This window comes from Thalassophryne amazonica, unplaced genomic scaffold (genome assembly GCF_902500255.1).
Source record: "Thalassophryne amazonica unplaced genomic scaffold, fThaAma1.1, whole genome shotgun sequence".
In the NCBI taxonomy this organism is placed as follows: domain Eukaryota; kingdom Metazoa; phylum Chordata; class Actinopteri; order Batrachoidiformes; family Batrachoididae; genus Thalassophryne; species Thalassophryne amazonica.
Window position 1 is genome coordinate 48,538 of NW_022986361.1, and position 18,516 is coordinate 67,053.

General features: G+C 41.4%; 2 protein-coding genes across 2 annotated transcripts; both read right to left on the minus strand.

Moving 5' to 3' along the window:
- Positions 1–217: 217 nt before the first annotated feature.
- Positions 218–11,194, minus strand: slc3a2b (solute carrier family 3 member 2b). Its single transcript, XM_034165627.1, has 8 exons — positions 10,706–11,194; positions 8,225–8,409; positions 5,702–5,875; positions 4,732–4,829; positions 2,771–2,913; positions 2,024–2,339; positions 1,877–1,936; positions 218–1,669 (listed from the first exon to the last, which is right to left on the minus strand). The coding sequence occupies exons 1-8, from the start codon at positions 11,053–11,055 to the stop codon at positions 1,328–1,330; spliced, it is 1,668 nt and encodes a 555-aa protein (XP_034021518.1). The 5' UTR covers positions 11,056–11,194; the 3' UTR covers positions 218–1,327.
- A 4,841-nt stretch (positions 11,195–16,035) lies between these two features.
- hikeshi (heat shock protein nuclear import factor hikeshi) lies at positions 16,036–17,397 on the minus strand. The gene has a single exon (XM_034165628.1). The coding sequence runs from the start codon at positions 17,200–17,202 to the stop codon at positions 16,615–16,617; it is 588 nt and encodes a 195-aa protein (XP_034021519.1). The 5' UTR covers positions 17,203–17,397; the 3' UTR covers positions 16,036–16,614.
- Positions 17,398–18,516: the final 1,119 nt, after the last annotated feature.

Sequence of the window (18,516 nt, forward strand, 5' to 3'; positions counted from 1 at the left end):
ACAAGCTTCATAATGTGAACACTTCGCTCGAGCCACATCAGCCCTAATGCGGCTTAACTGGGAAATAAAAGATTGTTGTTACTGATACAGTACCGTACACAAACCACCGACTGCTATTAGTACGACACTCATTATTTAAATTACCCGATGTCACAGTTTACGCACAACCTTAAACCATATCAATAACGACTTCAAAAACAAATAGATGCTGGAAATATGTAATGAAGTTTTCATTTGAGCTCTGTGACATCACAAAGCAGCAAATATTCTAACATTCAACAGCATAAACCAGAATCACTTTATTTTGGACAAATATGAATTTTACCAAAAACAAACAAACAAGCAAAACATCTAACATCTAATGAACATTCACAGCACTCTGAATCATGTTTCATTTAAACAGTGGTTCCCAAACCAAACCAGTGAAACATTAACTGATTTCAGTTCAAGAAAATTCATGTCAGAAATGATGTGAAATTAAAGACAGAAATTCAGATTTAAAAAAAAGAAGAATGCAGGCTGCTAATCAAACATTTCAAATTGAAACATAATAACAAATGTCTGGATAATCCATTGTGATTTAGCTCAGTCAGCTGTTCCTATTTATTTTCTTCTTCACACAAAATTCCAGCAAAATACAGTCTGACAGAATTGAAATAAATAAGAATGATTGATAGGATTGATTAGATTTTCTTGATACTGAAAAATGCCAGTACATTTTTAGATTTTTTTTTATGTATGTCAGATCATTCAGATATTGTTATTTTAGTATGTTTTCATGATGTTTGAGGCTCATTTGTTTGTTTGCACTGATAAATATTTTCGTGAACTACAACATTACACAGTGGGCACAACTGCACGTTACATTTATAATTATTCTAACCGTCCTAAAAACTCTCACTTTGGTGTCAAAGGTCAAAGTTACAGCTGATAATGGAATCATTGATCCCGATCGATGGCAGTCTTCTGATTGCATTCACACGTTGACATCTGTGAAAGTTTCTCATGGTGGCATTTGATTGTTCAACACTTCAGCTTCTACATATTTTTTATTGTTTTATGTCAAATCAATTTTTTAATGCAATGATTTTTTAAACAATTATTCTTTTTAATCTGAATGTGAAGAGAAATTTACATCACAGAATTTTTGTTAGTGAGTAAAATATTTATCCTGTGATTTTATTTATTTATTTATGCACATGACATTAATATTTTGTTTGATTTGGACACATTTTCACCAACAGAGTAAAATTAAGTCAACATATTAAACTGCAGCTTTAATGACGTTCCATCATCAGTTATAACTAAAGACCTCTGACGTCGTGCTTCAGCCCACATAGGGAAACTTGAGAAGCACGGCCTGCTCTGGGCCGATCTTCAGGGTTCTCAGGTCCACTTGTGTGTCAGCAGCCAATGAGCTGCTGTTGGTGTTGACGACCACGACAGCCTGCCGGGGCAACGCCTCATGACCCAGCTCCAGAGTCACCGCCTCGGTTGCCCAGTTAAAGACGGCCAAAAAACGCTCACTCTGGTCCCAGACACGCAGGTAGGCAAGGCTGGAGGTGGAGTTAAAGAGGAGCTCAAAGTCTCCAAACAGCAGGGAGCGCTCTTTCCCCCGCAGCTCAGTCAGCATATGGAGGAAACTGCGGCAGGTCAGACATCGCTCCTCCTGTGGAGCACAAAAACACAATTAGTGCTGCTGTGTGTGTGTGTGTGTGCATGTATGTGTGTCCAAAGGTGAGAGCTGCTTTAGCATGAATGATCTGGAAGCACGCGTCCTTCAGCTTCTCTTTTATGACCATGGACAGTGGATGGGGGTGTGGCCTGTCTGAATGTCACGCAGTGTGCAGAGTGCGTTCATTTTTTGTTGTGTTACCTGTAGAGTCCCGTTCAGCTCCTTGTCAGAGTCCCAAAGCATCATGGGAAATGTGTTGCCCTTTAACAGAAGATTCACTGGTTTAAACAGACTCGTAAACTTCAAATGAGACGTTGGAAGACTTTTTTTTCTGAATGACGTCCTCACCTTGTCAGTCAAGCCGATCTCATCACCATAGTTGATGATGGGTGTCCCCGGCAGCGTGAACAGGAGCAGCTGGTGCAGCGTGACCAGAGCAGGTCCAACCACGGAGGCCAGATGGCCGTCCGCCGGGCCGCCGAGGCTCCAGGCCAGCTGGGTCTGATTGTGGTTGGAGTACAAATGCTGGATAGAGCGTGCACGCTCTGCGGCGTCTGTGTCATTCAAGCGAAGAACCCTGGAGATCAACAGGTCCACACCAGTGGATGCTAGGAGGCTGGACACTTCTTCAGCCGAGGATGTCTCTGTGACACCGATCAGGACTCTGAAAAACACCGTCAGGGCATTTCACATGTTTTGTGAGATTTTAAAAATAAATGTGTGGATCTGGTTCTTTAAACTCTGAATTATGGATCTGCAGAGACCTCCAGATTAAAATGGGTCTACGCTTGTGCCTTGGCATTGTGGGAAATCCCTTTATTACCTCCATCCAGGAGGGATCACAGCCGTTTGTTAGCAAGATGACTTCACAAACACAGATCAGTCTAAATCTGGATTAGTTCTTAATAGTAATTAACAGCCAGCTGTAGTCTAAGTGCAGGTGGGCGGGGCTAACACCAACTCATCATCACAGACATAAAGAACATTAAAAGTTATCAAAGTGCCAAATGCTGATTCAGAAGGTTCTGTCAGAGTCCATGTTCAAACATTAAGGCTTGCATCAGGTCCTGCTGGTTCTTCAGCAGGGTTCCTCACCTCTTCTTGGGGTACTCCTTAGTGCTTTTCTGGATGATGGATTGGATGTCCAGCCACAGAGAAGGTACCACACTGGCCACTTCCTGGACTCCTGACAGCTGAATGCCGTCCACGCCCTCTTTCAACCAGAACATCAGCGCAGACTGAAACCAGATCCAGTCAGCAGTTAGAGAATCGCCGTGGTTCTCCAGACCTCAGAGTCTGAACGCTTTCAAAACAGCTGCTGTTTTAAACGTTAACATTTCTTCAGCCAGTTTCATTCACAGAAATCAGAGGTAGAATTATTTTTAAAAAATCCACCAACCCCTCCATTCATTTAAAAAAACAAAGTGGCTACGGGTACGTACATCCGTATCTTCTGCGGGACTGCTAAAGGTGCTGCGCTGCACTGAACATTGCAGCAGCTGCACCAGGACGCCTCAGCTCAGCAACTTGAACAGCGCAGATCCGTGTAACTTTCAACACTAATATTTGGGAATGTGTGTGTGTGTGTGTGTCAGAGTAAGTTTAATACTTTCCTGACATAATTTAATGTAATTTAATTTTACTGGCTCGATATCCAGGTATTTTGCGAGCATTTTTCTGAGTGTGTTCAGTCACGAATCTCCATTGAAAATGCATTAATATCCGGGTACTTCATCAATATTTTGCCCGGTTAGGAGACGTCATGTCGCTGTCCATGAAGGGACGTTTTCTTTTAGTGGGCAGCATTGGGACTGCGCTCTCTAGTTCTCATATACAGCTCCATGGGTTCAATGAAGATACGGACAATGTACGGATGAGTTTTGAAGCCTTGCTGGACCTTTAGCCGCATACGGGTACGGACATATTTGTGCATTCTGATTGGTCGGTAAGACACCCTCTGTATCTTTAGAACGGTCTCTGTAGATACGGATCTGTACCCGTAGCCACGGCCTAAAAAAAAAAAAAAACTGTTCTTGTAGTTGAAGAAGAGGTCACAATTACTAACACCGTTACAAATGGCAAACCACATTAGTGATGGCGATTGGCTCAGGAAGAGCAAAATTTCATGGTAAGCCAACCAGAAGCAGAGGTGGGCAGGATGCACAAATACAAACACACACAGTATTTGTCATGGTCTGCCTCTGTCCTTATCTTTTTTAACCAAGAAACAAATAAGAAACTATAAGCTGACAAATGAATGAAAACAAAAACACAGACACGTACAGATCTAAGACCCTCCTCAGAAGAACAGCTGCAGACGGAGTTTCCTGTTCCTGACTGACAGGAAGTGGCGTGTGCTGCAGTCCTCTGCTGCTTCAAGGTTCCACTTGTACTTCAGAGTTGATCTTATGCAGACTCTGGTTTGGAATCAGCAGTTATCTGGTGTATGTAATCTGTTGTTCTGAGACGTCTGGTGTTAAAAAGGCGTTTCTGCCATGAGGAGCCCCGCCCACTGGACCTTTCCTCTCTTTCTGATTGTTTGCAGTCTGAAAATCGAAGTACATCAGCAGTTTGTCTGTCTGGTCACAAAGTCTCTTCAACGATCATTCAGTGGATCCTCTCCACCGTGTCACCACGCTTAAAGGAGCACTGTGACTGGCTGATTAAATATATGTTTTAATGAAACAGGCGTCCCTAATGAAGTGGCCAGTGAGTGTCTATCAAATGTAATTTTTTTTGTTTTAAAAGTAAATAACACTTAAAAAAAATACGATGAAGATAATCATTACTTCACGTTTTATTTAATTCTGTAAATAATTTTTTCGTCACTTTAGTTTCATAAATAACAAATTTGGAAAACTTCATGTCAAGGACAGTGAAAAGTTGTTGTGACACTTAATCCGGTTTACAAACCTGATCTGTAGTTCTTTGATGACCCGTCCGGCCCTTTTGGACCCATATGTTTGAGCGTGTTCATAAGGCACTTTAAACCCAGCTGAAGAAAGTCTGATGCCGTTTTCTGCATGTGTTTTGCAGTGTGTGCATTATTGTGTTACCTTCAGTTTTTCAGCGATACTCCTCACAGTGTTGTTGGAGAACCAGGGTCCAGAAGGGCTGAGGTAGTTTGGAGTCAGATCCAAAACCACATTAATATCTGCAGGAACACACAAGTCGGACAGGAAAAGCTTTAAGAACTGAATCAAGTGTGTTGCTGAGTTTTGCTTTTTGAAGCTGTCAAGAGGGTAAACTTTGGATCTTATTTGAAGTCACACACTGCAGGGGCGGATCAAGGTTCAGGTGAAAGGGGTAGGGTGTGACTTGGTTGGGCGTGCTGAGGGTATGCACCTACAAGAGAGTTCAGGAGCATCTCCCCACTAGAAAACTGCACGTGGGGTTGCAACTCCCCTCTAGATCCGCCACTACATTTTCATTTCCCAACATGAACTTTACTGCTGAATTTGGTGAAGTCAGAAGTCACAACTTCATATTTCCCCATTTTCCACTTGTGCTAATTCATCTTATTACTTCTGGTAGCATTTTCAGTGAATTTCTTGAACCTGAGATCAGATATTCTGAGTTTCCAGTTGCCATGAATGCAGCATGAAGCCAGCTGGAGCTACTTGGAGCTTGGAATCAACAGATTTGACACTTCCATGTTTGTGTATCAGGATGGTCCAATAGGGTTTGGATCTGACCTTTGAAACCACAAAATCATAATAAAATAAAACAATATGAGACTAGAAATCTTTGAACCCGTAGAAGCCCAGTCCAAGCCTGACTTAAGTCAGAAAATGTTAATTAGATCACGACAGATGGATACAGGTTCATGTCATGTCTGCGTCACAGACTGTGACGTTTAAAGAAGATCAATGAAACAGAATTTATGTAGTTTAGTAACACACTCCATCTTCCACAAAAAGATACAAAGTAACAAAACATTCCCTGACTGGCTGATGAGCCAAAGCTGTAAATGCCCCAAACACTTCCAGTTGTGATTCCTGATATTTTCATGATACATTTTCTCACCCTTCTTGTGAGCGGCCTGGACGACGCCCCTGAACTGATCCAGGGTTCCGACCTCAGAGGAAATCTCTTCAAAACTCAGTTTCATGGCGTCGTCTGGCGGCGCCACATGGATCGGTCCGATGACCAAACCTTTCACCTTCAGATGATGCAAACTATCAAGCTTCTGCTCAAGTCCTAAGTGACAGAAAAACAGACATGAACAAGCAACATCCATCTCCATGTTAAAGTAAAACATTAGCACCGTGAAAAAAATGGAAATGCGTCACAGCATACCTAGGCTCTGGTGGCCAACAGGCCTAGACTTTTGTGACCAGTAGACCTCGGCTTTGGTGGCCAGCAGATGTAGACTTTTGTGGCCAGTAAACCTACGCTTTGGTGGGCAGTAAGCCTAGGCTTGGGTGGCCAGCAGACCTCGGCTTGGGTGACCACCAGACCTAGGCTTTCGCGGCCAGTAAACCTAGGCTTTCATTGCCAGTAAACCTAAGCATTGGTGGTCAATAGACCTAGGTTTTGCGGCCAGTAAACCTAGGCTTTGGGGTCCAAAAGACCTACGCTCTGGTGGCTAGCAGACCTAGACTTTGGTGGCCAGCATGCCTAGGCTTTGGTGGCCAACAGGCCTAGGCTTTGGTGGCAAATAGATCTAGGTTTTGGAGGTGACAGAAACTCACAAGCTCGTTTCAAACTACATGTAACTTCTAAACCATACATGTTGAACGACACAGAGAATGAAGAAGTCAGTGGCTACATAAAATCCTTTCAGCAGGGTTGTGTGGATTTGTGTTGTTTGAGTTTTAGTAATCACTGTTAAACAATAAGAAAGTAAGAGTTTATTTCCTGATTCAGTACATTCCTGTACAGAAACAGGTCTGTCTCAATGACAACCACACCTGCTCCTAATCCATTATCAGGCCAGCATTCACAAACCTTCCAGGTGGCAGACATGTTTCTGGGATATTATATTGGCAAATCAAAGTTGCTTTCTAGGTTAAGCTGGTGTATCAAAATTCACCAAAGTTTGATGTTACATAAGAACACGTGGATGTGTCTCACAGGACGTCACTGTCTTCCCCAAACATTGACTGACATTTACCCATCAAAGTGTCACGGGAGCTGGTGTTGATAAAAATTAACTTCTGAATCTTTCATGAAATGAGAAATGCCATTTTTAAAATATTCCCATATTTAGCAGATATTAATTTATTTTACTGCATAGATAACATTCAACACAAGAGTAAAACTGGACTTTTATGATCTGCGTGTTTAAGTTTTTGTTCTTTTGAGGGTCACATGTTCACTTTTACGCAGAACTTTCAGTTCTGCAAAAGAAAATGTCAGAGATGCAGTCAGGAAACAGCCACACACACCCACCCACACACACAGTTTTCTGCAACTTTATCTGGCAGCAGAAGCATATTAAAGATTCATGTCAGCTATTTACAGGTTTCAGCAGATTATTACTTTTCAGCTTTAACATATAACTTTTGTCTGACTCTTACAGCAGTTCATAAATGCATCATGTATTAAATGCTTTATGACATTTGTTCACAAAACACTGAAAAAATACAATGTGGATGATCTGTCCTGAGAAGGTGCCAGGGATCAGTTAGCTGATTGTAATGATGCTCCAGAATTAACTGAAGCTGATGGATGTCAGAAAAGGTAACATTTATCAAAACAAAACATTTTCTGTGGTTCAAAATGCTGCTGCTGAATTTCAAAAAAAAGAAAAAAGAAATATGATTTTATTTGTGTGATACTGAGCTCACTTGTGCAGGTTAGGTGGATTGGAAACTTTAAATTGCCCGTAGGTGTGCGTGTGTGAATGTGTTTATTTGTCTATATGGGGCCCTGCAACAAACTGGTGACCTGTCCAGGCTGTACTCCATCTCACGCCCTATGTCTGCTGGGATAGACTCCAGCCCCCCATGACCCTTAATTGGAATAAGCGGTTGAAGATGAGTGAGTGAGTGATCTCACTTGTCTTCTCATATGAGTTTTGTCTTCAACATTCAAAAAATAACCTGTGCCATCTTATCTGGAAGCTTGGTATTCCAAAGGTGAAAAAGAAGTCAGCAGGTTACATGGCTTTCTCTTATCCATCAATATATTTCTATATTGGGCCCTATCTTGATAAGCTGAAACACATAGTCTACCATGTGCAGTGCAAACCCATTTGTTGCATGTCTCACATATCGATTGCACAATCTGAGCGCAAAATTTAGTGTTGCACAAAGAGGTTGAATTTATCCTCTTCATGAGTCATAGGTGTGATTTGGACGTAAAATGAATTAAACTGATCAGAGTAGCATCTCTCATCTCTTTAAGAACCCGAATGCCTCAGGTGCACAGTGCTCTGGTAATGAGAAAGTGGTCTCAAGAGAGAGGTTTCTGGTAAATTAACAGACCTACACTAATCTATCCGATTGTACCAGCAAACAGTGGCCACCAAGGCTCCTTAAGGTGAAGCAGGGACATGAACAGCATGCAGGCAGAACAATGTTCTTAAATATGCTGAACACTCACCCTTCAGGTTGTTGCTGAAAACCTGGACTTTTCCAACCTGATACAGGAGGCCGTCATTCCACCAGTCAGGTTTGGGAAGGTCTCTGCAGCGCGGCGCATGCAGGATGATGAGGACGGCACCGACGAGCATCCCCAGCCAGCCAAGCCAGAACAGCACCAGCAGGGTCCAACGAATCTGAACCCATCTGACAAAACATCACACCAGAGTCCACATTCATTTTTCACCTCCCTCTGTGATGCTGCGCTCCGTCTGTCACTGACAGTGAGACCTTATACCACTCGCACCAATATTTCTGGTGACGATTTTTGTTTAACGGAATTATTCAACATGTTGGATGGTTCTGTATCGGTGCCTGTCGACTTTGTAACGCTACTGTATTAAATTATATCACTTTCTTAGACCCCTGCTTTTCTCCCTTTATATAGTGCCCCTTGGGCACATACTGCAATGCCATGGGATTATTTTTCACTGTTATGCTGATGATAGTCAGTTGTCCACTCTTAGCTTCTTAGTGGAGTACAGCAGAGAAGGATATTCTTTCACCAAAACAGATCAAATCTAGACTGGCATCTCAGATGTACTTTCTGGCAATTTGTAGCTAAACTTTCAGGTCTTCTTTTAAAGAAAACCATCCTCAAGACCACTTCATCATGAAGCTGTATAACTGGTGATAAAAAATCCAAAACTTGCACTGTGCGCAATTTCTCTAATCACAGCCACAGAAGCCTATAACTTCTCCTGGGTTGTCTGGGTGTCTTTCCTCACTCTTCTCCTTCTTGCACAGTCACTCAGTTTTTGAGAACTGTCAACTCCATGCTAGAGGTGGGCGATACCGGGAATTTTGGCATTGATCCAATGTTTCTCTGTAGGCTCTCAGTTGTCCAGGTGGTTTCCATAGTAGAGAAGCTTGAACGTCCAGTCGAAGATTCAAGCTTCTCTACTATGCATTGATGCAATACCAAGTAAATACAAGCCCAGTATCGCCAATATCAATACTGATATCGATACTTTGTTGTATTTAAGCTTTATATCTTTATTTATCCAAAGGATCCAAAAGACCTAGGATAGAATTTCGCCAAACATTGTACATGACAACAAAATACTTTATTATCACAATCAACATTTTTATTTAAAAAAAATATCACTCAACACAACTTAAAACAAAATCTCCTGAGGTAGAGGGCTGACAAACCACAATACAACGGTGCGCTGCTCCGTGATGTGTGACACCAGTGCAGCGCTGCTCTTACAGAGAGTAGACGTTGATGAATCTGCGTGCGCAGCAATCAGTGCGTCCGGGAGAGAAAAAAAAGCTTGAGTATCGATCTTTTTACACGAGGATCGTTCAATATCAATACCAGCGTTGGTACCGATATTAGGATCGATCCGCCCACCTCTACTCCATGCACATTTATCACAGAGTGTTATACTGTTTTTGTATTTTCTTTTATCATCTTTTGTGTACCATCTTTGGTGTATTTGTTTTTAATAATGTGTGGTTCTGGATTCTCACATTTTAAAGCCATTTCCAATTTGGTTTATATTAACTGCTAATTTAACAAGAGCAATCAGAGATTTCGGATGTCCACCAATCCAGATCATCTTCAAAATTCAGTGGAGTCTTTCATGCCCTAATATCTATCTGTGGTGAAACTCTGGTAAGAATCCGTGAAGCAGTTTTGACGTAATCCTTCAAAGCATATATAAAGTGAAACTTGAGTCAAACTGGATCCGGATCATCTACAAAATTTAATGGGTTGTTCCATGCCCTAATATCTATCTGTGGTGAAAATTACATCAAAATCGGTGCAGTAGTTTTGATGTCATCCTGGTAACAGACAGACAGACAAATAAATAAAAGCTAGTGATTTTATTACATCCTTAGCAGACTTAGCAAACCTGATTGGCAACAAAAAATCCCCAGGCTACACACACATATACATATATATGGAGGGAATAAGCATCAAACCTAATTTTATGATGGCTTCCAGCCACATTTCAACATCTGACCTCAGTACTATGAAATAGGGAAAGCTTTTAAGGATTATGAAAATGAAGGTTTTTTTTTTTTGTTTTTTTTTGAAAATGAGACTAAATGTGAAGAAAATGTTACCTTGAGGTCACTATGACACTGCGTAATCAGCATGGCGGCTAACAGGAAGTTAGCTTCCTCTGATAAATGTTGATCATGTGTAAGTTTTTTTTTTTTTAGGATATTTTGCTGTCAGACTAATAATGAGCTCAGTACTGCTTAAAAAAAATATTTTTATTGAATGATTTAATCACAGCTCTATCATTAGTCTTGGTTCAGTTTGGATCCCAATGTTTACTTCAGGAATCCAAAACTCATTTAGCATTAATATAATCCTTAATAGTAGTTTGTCGCGAGTCACCTCAGATTTATTTCTGCCTTAAATTCATATGAATGTCTGAGAGGTTTGATAGGAACACAGACGCTGAGGCCTTCGGATTCTCCTCACCCTCGACTTCCCGCCACCCGCAGCAGCTCCTCCTTGGTCAGGCCCGTGAACTTCACCTCCTCTTCCTCCAGGATCTTGAGATTTACAGCGCCATTCTTCTCCACTTGTGCCTCCTTGCCGCTGACCCCGCTGCTGCCTCCTCCGGTCATCGGCTGTTTCTCCTGCTCCTCCTGATCTAGATCCACCTCACTCACGTCGGCTTCAGTCGCATCAGCCTCCGGGTTTTCTACAACGATCCGAACCTCTTCAAAATCCTTCATGCCAGGATCTTTCATCCCAGCATCCTCAATCCCAGCATCCTTCATCCCAACATCCTCAATCTCCTCTTTCCCGTCGCCCTTGAGCTCCATGTCTGTCCCCTGACTCAGCCTGGGACAAATTTAAGGTTGATCAAAAACAGATCAAATGCGCCAATCGAGGCTATCGGAGGACACCAGAGCGGTACTCTGTTCGGGTGTGTCGGCGCCGACTGTCTGCTGACGACCTGAACGCAACGCAGCGCTCATGCTGCCTTCACAGCCTGTCGGAAAATCGACTAAACCTCATCTCATGGAGCTTCATCTTTCTGGCGTTACACTTATACGAAAAACCCAATAAATTCTAAAACATTTAACAGCAAGGTGAAATAGGACAAGCTGCAACATTTAAACATTAAATCAAAGCTGTTATTTCATTATGTTTGGAGCCGTTTCACCTATTAGAATCAATAATCGTATTCAGTTACTGAGAGAATTTTCAATTTTATTTTATTTTTTGGATGGGTGGGTACCAAGCTGTTTATTTATTATTACAGGAGTAGAAGTAGTATTTGCTATTTGGTAGTGCTGAATTATTTGTTTTTTAATAAGACAGCAATGTCCTGGCTCATTTTGGATGGACAGTGTGCTACATTTGAGAGTAAATAATTTTTTTGCAGAATTAAACACGTGGAGATTAAAATATGTAACTTGTTGCAGACATTACTGGTTCAAACCAGTGGCACGCGATCTGGGCACGTTTATGCACTTTCACACAGAGTAAGTGAACGCATCAATAAACCGGACTGATCTGTTTTTTTGTTTTTTTTTTAACTGTACTGTAGCTAGAGGTGGGCGATACCGGGAATTTTGGTATTGATGCTATACCAAGTAAATACAGGCCCAGTATCACCATTATCAATACCGATACCAATACTTTTTCATATTTAAGCTTCATAGATCCAAAGGATCCAAGACCTAGGATAGAATTTTGCCAAACATTGTACGTGACAACAAAATACTTATCACAATCAAGATTTTTGTTTAAAAAATATCACTCAACACAACTTAAAACAAAATCTCCTGAGGTAGAGAGCTGACAAACCACAATACAAGGGTGCGCTGCTCCGTGTTGTGTGACACAGCACAGCGATGCTCTTACAGACAGAGATTAGACTTTGATTAATCTGCGTGCGCAGCAGTCAGTGCGTGCGGGAGAGAAAAAAGCTTGAGTATCGATCTTTTTACACGAGGATCGTTCAATATCAATACCAGCTTTGGTATCGATATTATCGATATTAGGATCGATCCGCCCACCTCTAGTTTTAACACAAAATCAAACTGCAGCTCAAGACGTGAAAATACCACCAAGCAAGTTTGACCTTTTCTGTAATGTTCAAAAATTGCTTTTTTGTTTTCGGTAGCTGAAAAACAATTCTTTTTACGAATGGTTTACAGAGTGGATAAGTCTGAAAATGCCAGATTTGTGCTTTTAAATGATGTCATAGCTGTCACTCTCTAACCAGCCATTCATAATGAATGACATCTGGCTAAAGGATGGGAAAGCTCAGATTAAAAAAGCTTCATATTTACTATGTGTGCTGCTTTGTAAAATTTTAACTTCTGATGATTATCACTGATTAGCTCCTTATGCTGGTTGAGCACATGGTCCTTGTCATCTCCTTTTTTTGTGGAAGCATAGTGCCACGTACAGGAATGGCATATATACTACAGTATTTCAGTGGTTTCATTTGGATGCCGATATTTCACGAAACTGTCATTCACTATTCGTATTGACTATAGTGTCCAGAATGGAGTGGAACATGAACATTTTGTCTTTAGAAAAAAAAAAAGATTTTTTCCAGATCTGGAGTATTTTTTTCCATGAAATTATTTGTTTTTTATTTTTTGTAATTTTAAAAGACAAATTTATTATTATTATTATTATTATCATCATCATCATTGTCATCATCGTCATCATCATCATTATTATAATATAAAGTATATAACCTAAGCTTTTGCTTCTGCCTACTCCCTTTCGGCTACATGGGTACACTGTTAAATTGTTCTTTTTATGAGTTTGTTGTTGTTGTTGTTATTGTTGAGTCTGTGTGCCAAATAAATAATTCAAATTAATTCAATCTTTATTATTATTATTCATTTATTATTATTATTATTATTTTATTTATTTATTTTGGTGATTTTGGTGAATGCATGAATGATGAAATTAATACTAATAATATTGGTACTGCATGCATGGTTTCTACTAATTGTTGCAGAAATGTGACAAAGGGAAGATGGCAGAAAAGAGACTGTGACAACAGTATATAAGAAATATGATTGGAGCAAAACAAGCGCAATGAACAGAAAATCCATCTGACAGTCAACTGAGCAGTGACAGTGATGATGAGCGATTCCACTCATTGTGCCTAACTGTAATTAGGATTAGTTAAATGCAGAGAAGTTTTGTTTTATGTATGTGTATATATGGACAATGACAAAGGCTCTTCTTCTGATTTGTTGGTTAGAAGCCGTTATAACTCAACATGCATAAACTCACCACTGACAAGCAACACTTTTCTGCAGAAGGCTTTTATGAAGTACAGTTCAGTGTACTTGACCATTAGACCCACAAAATCAACAGGCTTCTTGGAGTCACCATGCCAAACACACACACACACACACACACACACACACACACACACACACACACACACACACACACACACACACACACACACACACACACACACACACACAACACTGGTTTGGTGACAATCAGGCAATTCAGAAAGCAGTTATTGTGCTCAAAAGATTTTTAGAAGTTTGACCTCCAAATCAATAGGCTCTTGGGGTCAATACACTGTACCAAACACACACCAAATTTGGTGACAGTTGGACAGTTAAAATTAAGTTATTGTGCTCACAAGTTTTTTTATAAAGTACACTCCACTAACTTTGACCTTTTGACCCCCAAATAGGCTTCTTGGGGTCACTATGCATAATGCAGATACCCCTTTTCAGTACATCTGAGGTGATCTGGCTCACACGTGAACTGTGACTTGACTGCACGTGGCGAAGTCGAGCGCACTGATGTAAACTGCTGGGTTTATTTTGACGTTATGTGAGAAAATCTCGGTGAGTTACTCTCTGCTTCGTTCTTCAGTAAGTGTTTAAAAGTCGTCGCACGTTAATTAGCGTCCTGGTTCGCAACACATTATCAAAGTATTCATAATTATAACTCTATCCGGGCATATGTGGCAATAATTAGCCATTGCTGATGCATTTTGTTCATGAGAATTAGAGACGGAGAAAACGAAGCGTTTTGAAACACTGAATCAATATGAAGCAATGGTTCAGTGTTTTGAAACTTTGATACAATTACATATGGCGACATCTCCTGGCCAGTCTTTAAAATAACATTTGCAGGGAACAATGTTATCAAACAGTCGGACTGTTATATATGTTTAATCATATAGGTTCTATATGGTTCTTTAAATTTTTGATGATATTGTTGTTTAAAAACATTAATAATGTTCTTGTAAAAGTAAGTTCCTTCGGCTGCTCCCTTGTTTTCACTCGTGGTCGCCACAGCAGATCCAAGGATTCTGGCACAAGTTTTATGCCGGATGCCCTTCCTGACGCAACTCCACATTACATGGAGAAATGTGGCAGGAGTGGGGTTTGAACCGGGAACCTTCCACACTGAAACCAAGCACACTAACCACTTGGTAATTGTGCCATCATAAAGTACTGTATGTAATAAAGATATAAATTGTGAAATGCTTGTGCAACTTGGGACTGTTATGACCATTTTATATATTTGGATTTACATATAAATAAATTGACAAATTTTATGATACAAGTCGACAATGAGCTTCCCATCTTTGAGACTGAGCAGCAGGTATGTTTTTGTACAAAAATAAATCATATAATTCCACAACAAAGTCTGATTACTTTTGGTTGGCATATATCTTAAGACTTTATGGTGTGAGTTTGAAAACTGCACGCAGCACGTCATTTTTGAGTTATCACACATTTCAGTCCAAACAATACGGACGACAGAAATGAGCACTATAACAGCGCATTTTTGGTGGCAGTGAATATCTACAAGTTCCTCTTGACTTTTAGTGGTTCAGCATCATCTCGGGGAGAACAAGGTGAGCCGTGCCGTCCAGATGATCAAGGATGGTCTGTCCCGATGTCAGGTCGCAGAATGGCTAGATGTGGTTCCACAGCTCTGGCTTCATTACCAGGAAACCCATGGATACTCCAGAAGACCAGGCCAAGGTAGACACAGGTGATGACATCACCTCAGGATCAGTACATCACCCAGTCAGCCCAGAGGAATCACTTTGCTACAGCTCACTCCATCCAGAGTGACTTCCAGCACACCATAGGTGTCCAATTAGCTCCCCAGACCATCCGCAATCGTCAACAAGAGACCGATTTGAGGGCAAGAAGACCATCACATGGCTTAATTCTGAGCCAGAATCATTGTACTGCGACGTTACAGTTCACCAGAGATCATCTCAACTGGCATATGACTCAATGGGCCACCGCACTGTGGTCTGAGACCTGGTACTGTTTTGACTAATGATGGACGTTCCAGGGTCTGGAGATGGCCAGGTGAACACTATGCCGCATATGATCTCATTCAGGTGGATGGTTATTGTGGGGGACTCAGTGATGGTATGGGCTGGTATCTGCAATGATGCCAGAACTGACCTGTATAACCTCAACAGTGGAACCCTGAACACTCTACGATACAGTTGTAGGATATTGGAACCAACTGTGAGACTGTTTGCTGCTGCTCATTTTTATGCATTTGGTCCTCACTGCTCGCATCGCCATGGACTTTATGAGGATGAAGGTATTAAAGGGAGTGCCCAGCTTGGTCCCCACACCTGAACATTGTTGGGACCTTCTTGGGAGGTGAATCTGTGCTTATGAACAGCTCAGACAGGCCCTTGTTGAGGAATGGTTGAGGTTATACCCCAGAGCTCTATTGACAGGATTATCAGTATTCCAAATCGATGCCAGAGGGAGGCATACATCTTATGAATGTTTAAGTTCAGTTTAATAAATGTTTTGTTGGCATCCCGAGCTGTTTTGCTATGGGGTGATTTTCAGGCTTGAGGGCTATGATCTGGATTTGGGGTATTTTGTGGATTTTAATAGTGAGAAAAACTGCCAAACCACTCAAGAATACTCAAAAGTATTAAAACAAATGTATACACAATTATGTCCATTCACTTACAATTATACAACATAACCTAAAATTTGCTAAAGTCCTATAGATGTCCTAAGGCTTCCCCAACCTCTAATAAGTAGCCAGGGAAACTGAGGACTTTTTGGGTAGGTTATGATTAGAATGAGGTTAAGTATGGCCATTAATGTAAAAAAGTCCTCAGAGACGCTCCTACATGTCACCAAACCAGACAGGATGTCTTACGGTCCAATCTCATGACATGTCCACCTGAAAGTAATTTAATAAAACTTGACCTGGGTTTTAAAGGTGATTACAAAAGCGTTTGGGGGGGGGGGGGGGGTGTCCTTTGACCCAGTGGACGGACAGAACCAGAGATGGTAGAACTGCATGAGATTAACAGATTTTATTAGAACCTGGAGGCACCACGTGTAAACTATCTTTGCTCTGAGTCCTCTCCAGCATCAGGACTTCCAGAAGTTCGGATTCTGAGCCATCCGCCTCTGAAAGTTCTCGTACCACTTGAGGATGCAGCTGGATGGGATGAAGGTTTCAGCCGGGTTAGGCATCATCTGGGCCTGGGTCACTGCGAAGGATGAGGCAAAGTTGAAGAGACTGTCCAGCATCTTCTGGGTGAACTGCAGGAACGAGTCCACGGTGGACACTGTAGCGCCAGACACTGGGGTCTGCTGGATGAGCTGCTCTAGAGACTCCACGGACACGCCCACCTGAGCCACGGAGGACGCGGTCAAGGAGCCAAACGGGTGCGCGCCGCCCTCGCCGCTCTTCAGCCCGGAGATCCTGAAGATGGCGCTCGGTTTGTCGTTGGTGATGAAGCCGAGCAGCTGCCACACCGGGCCGCCGCTCGTCGGGTCCGGGAACGAAAAGTAGACTGCCCCGCCCATCCCGGCGGGGAACGGCACTGTGCCGAGCATGAACACCACCACGTGGTTCACGTTCTCATAGTCCGGCAGGTTAAAGACGAACTTATCCGAGGCGACCTGCACCGGGTCCGTCTGCACCAACCGTCCGGCGACCAAACAACCGAACATCCCGTTAGCGCTGTTAGCTTAGCCGTTAGCTTAGCCTGTAGACTGCCCCGGAGCAGCCCCGTTACGAGTTTGTTAACGACACCGAACTCCCGAGGGAAATACCGGACCTTAATCCGTTACAGACCAAGGTCCACGTTCAGCGACAGCACTTCAACACAGCTAGTAAACTGCTGGTACCATGCTAGGAGTGATGGGCGGGTCCGGAGCCGTTTGAAGTGTTGCCATGTGCTGCAAGACAAATAAGTAAACTGACTTCACTCGGAGTTTGAAAATAAAATTTAAATAAAAATAAATTAAAAGTTTAGAAAAAAATCAAACGGCAGTGAAGCCCCACTTATCAGAACAGAAGTGATGAAAAAAGAGAAAATTACAGGAACACTATCTATCTATCTATCTATCTATCTATCTATCTATCTATCTATCTATCTATCTATCTATCTATCTATCTATCTATCTATCTATCTATCTATCTATCTATTGTCATTAATCAATATAATAATGATTATTGATATTAATAATGTCAACATTAAAACCCCCACTACATTTGCTTTTCAGATTTTCCATTAATGCTACTTTTTTTAAAAACAACCTCAAAACAGTGACCCGTGATTTGAAGTAGCCCAAAGTCGCTTATTATAAGCGGATTGGGCAACCTTGATTTTGAAGGGGTTTTTTTTTTCTTCTTTTTTTTTTGGGACGCTGATTTGTTGGAACGCCCGAGAGCTCATATGTGACATATGTCCTCCCAAGCTGTAGGGGGAGCACTGTAGAAAATGAGACGAAAAAACAAACATTGAAAAGCATTGTGAAAAAAACAACAAAAAAACCTAAAACATTGTGCCTCATAACGGTAAAGATTTGTCCACTAAAGCTTCATTCTGCAGCCAGAGCCTCTTGGTAAAAGATTGATTCAAGTTCGACACATGCTTTATGCATTCATTTGAAAAATCAGTCGACTTTCTTCTGTTAATCTCATTCAGACAAAAACAAAAACAAAACCCTGCTTTGACTGACAGTACTGCTGTGTCATTTGCATCTCCATTTTCGATTCAAAACCTGAATACATCTTTTCAAAAGAATAATTTCAAAGGATTTTCAAGCTGATTGAAAGTTTTGTCTTTCAAAGCGTGTATCAAAGTGACAGGGACATACGAGTATAAAGAGAATGTCTTTGATGTAATTCTTAAAAAATGACGGCTGAAAAAAAAAAACAAAAGAGAAAATTAGGTTCTTCATTCTTTCTTTCTTTTATTGATTGATGGTTGATTTAGCAGATGGGTGGGGTGGCCCACACATTATCACAGTCATTTCTGC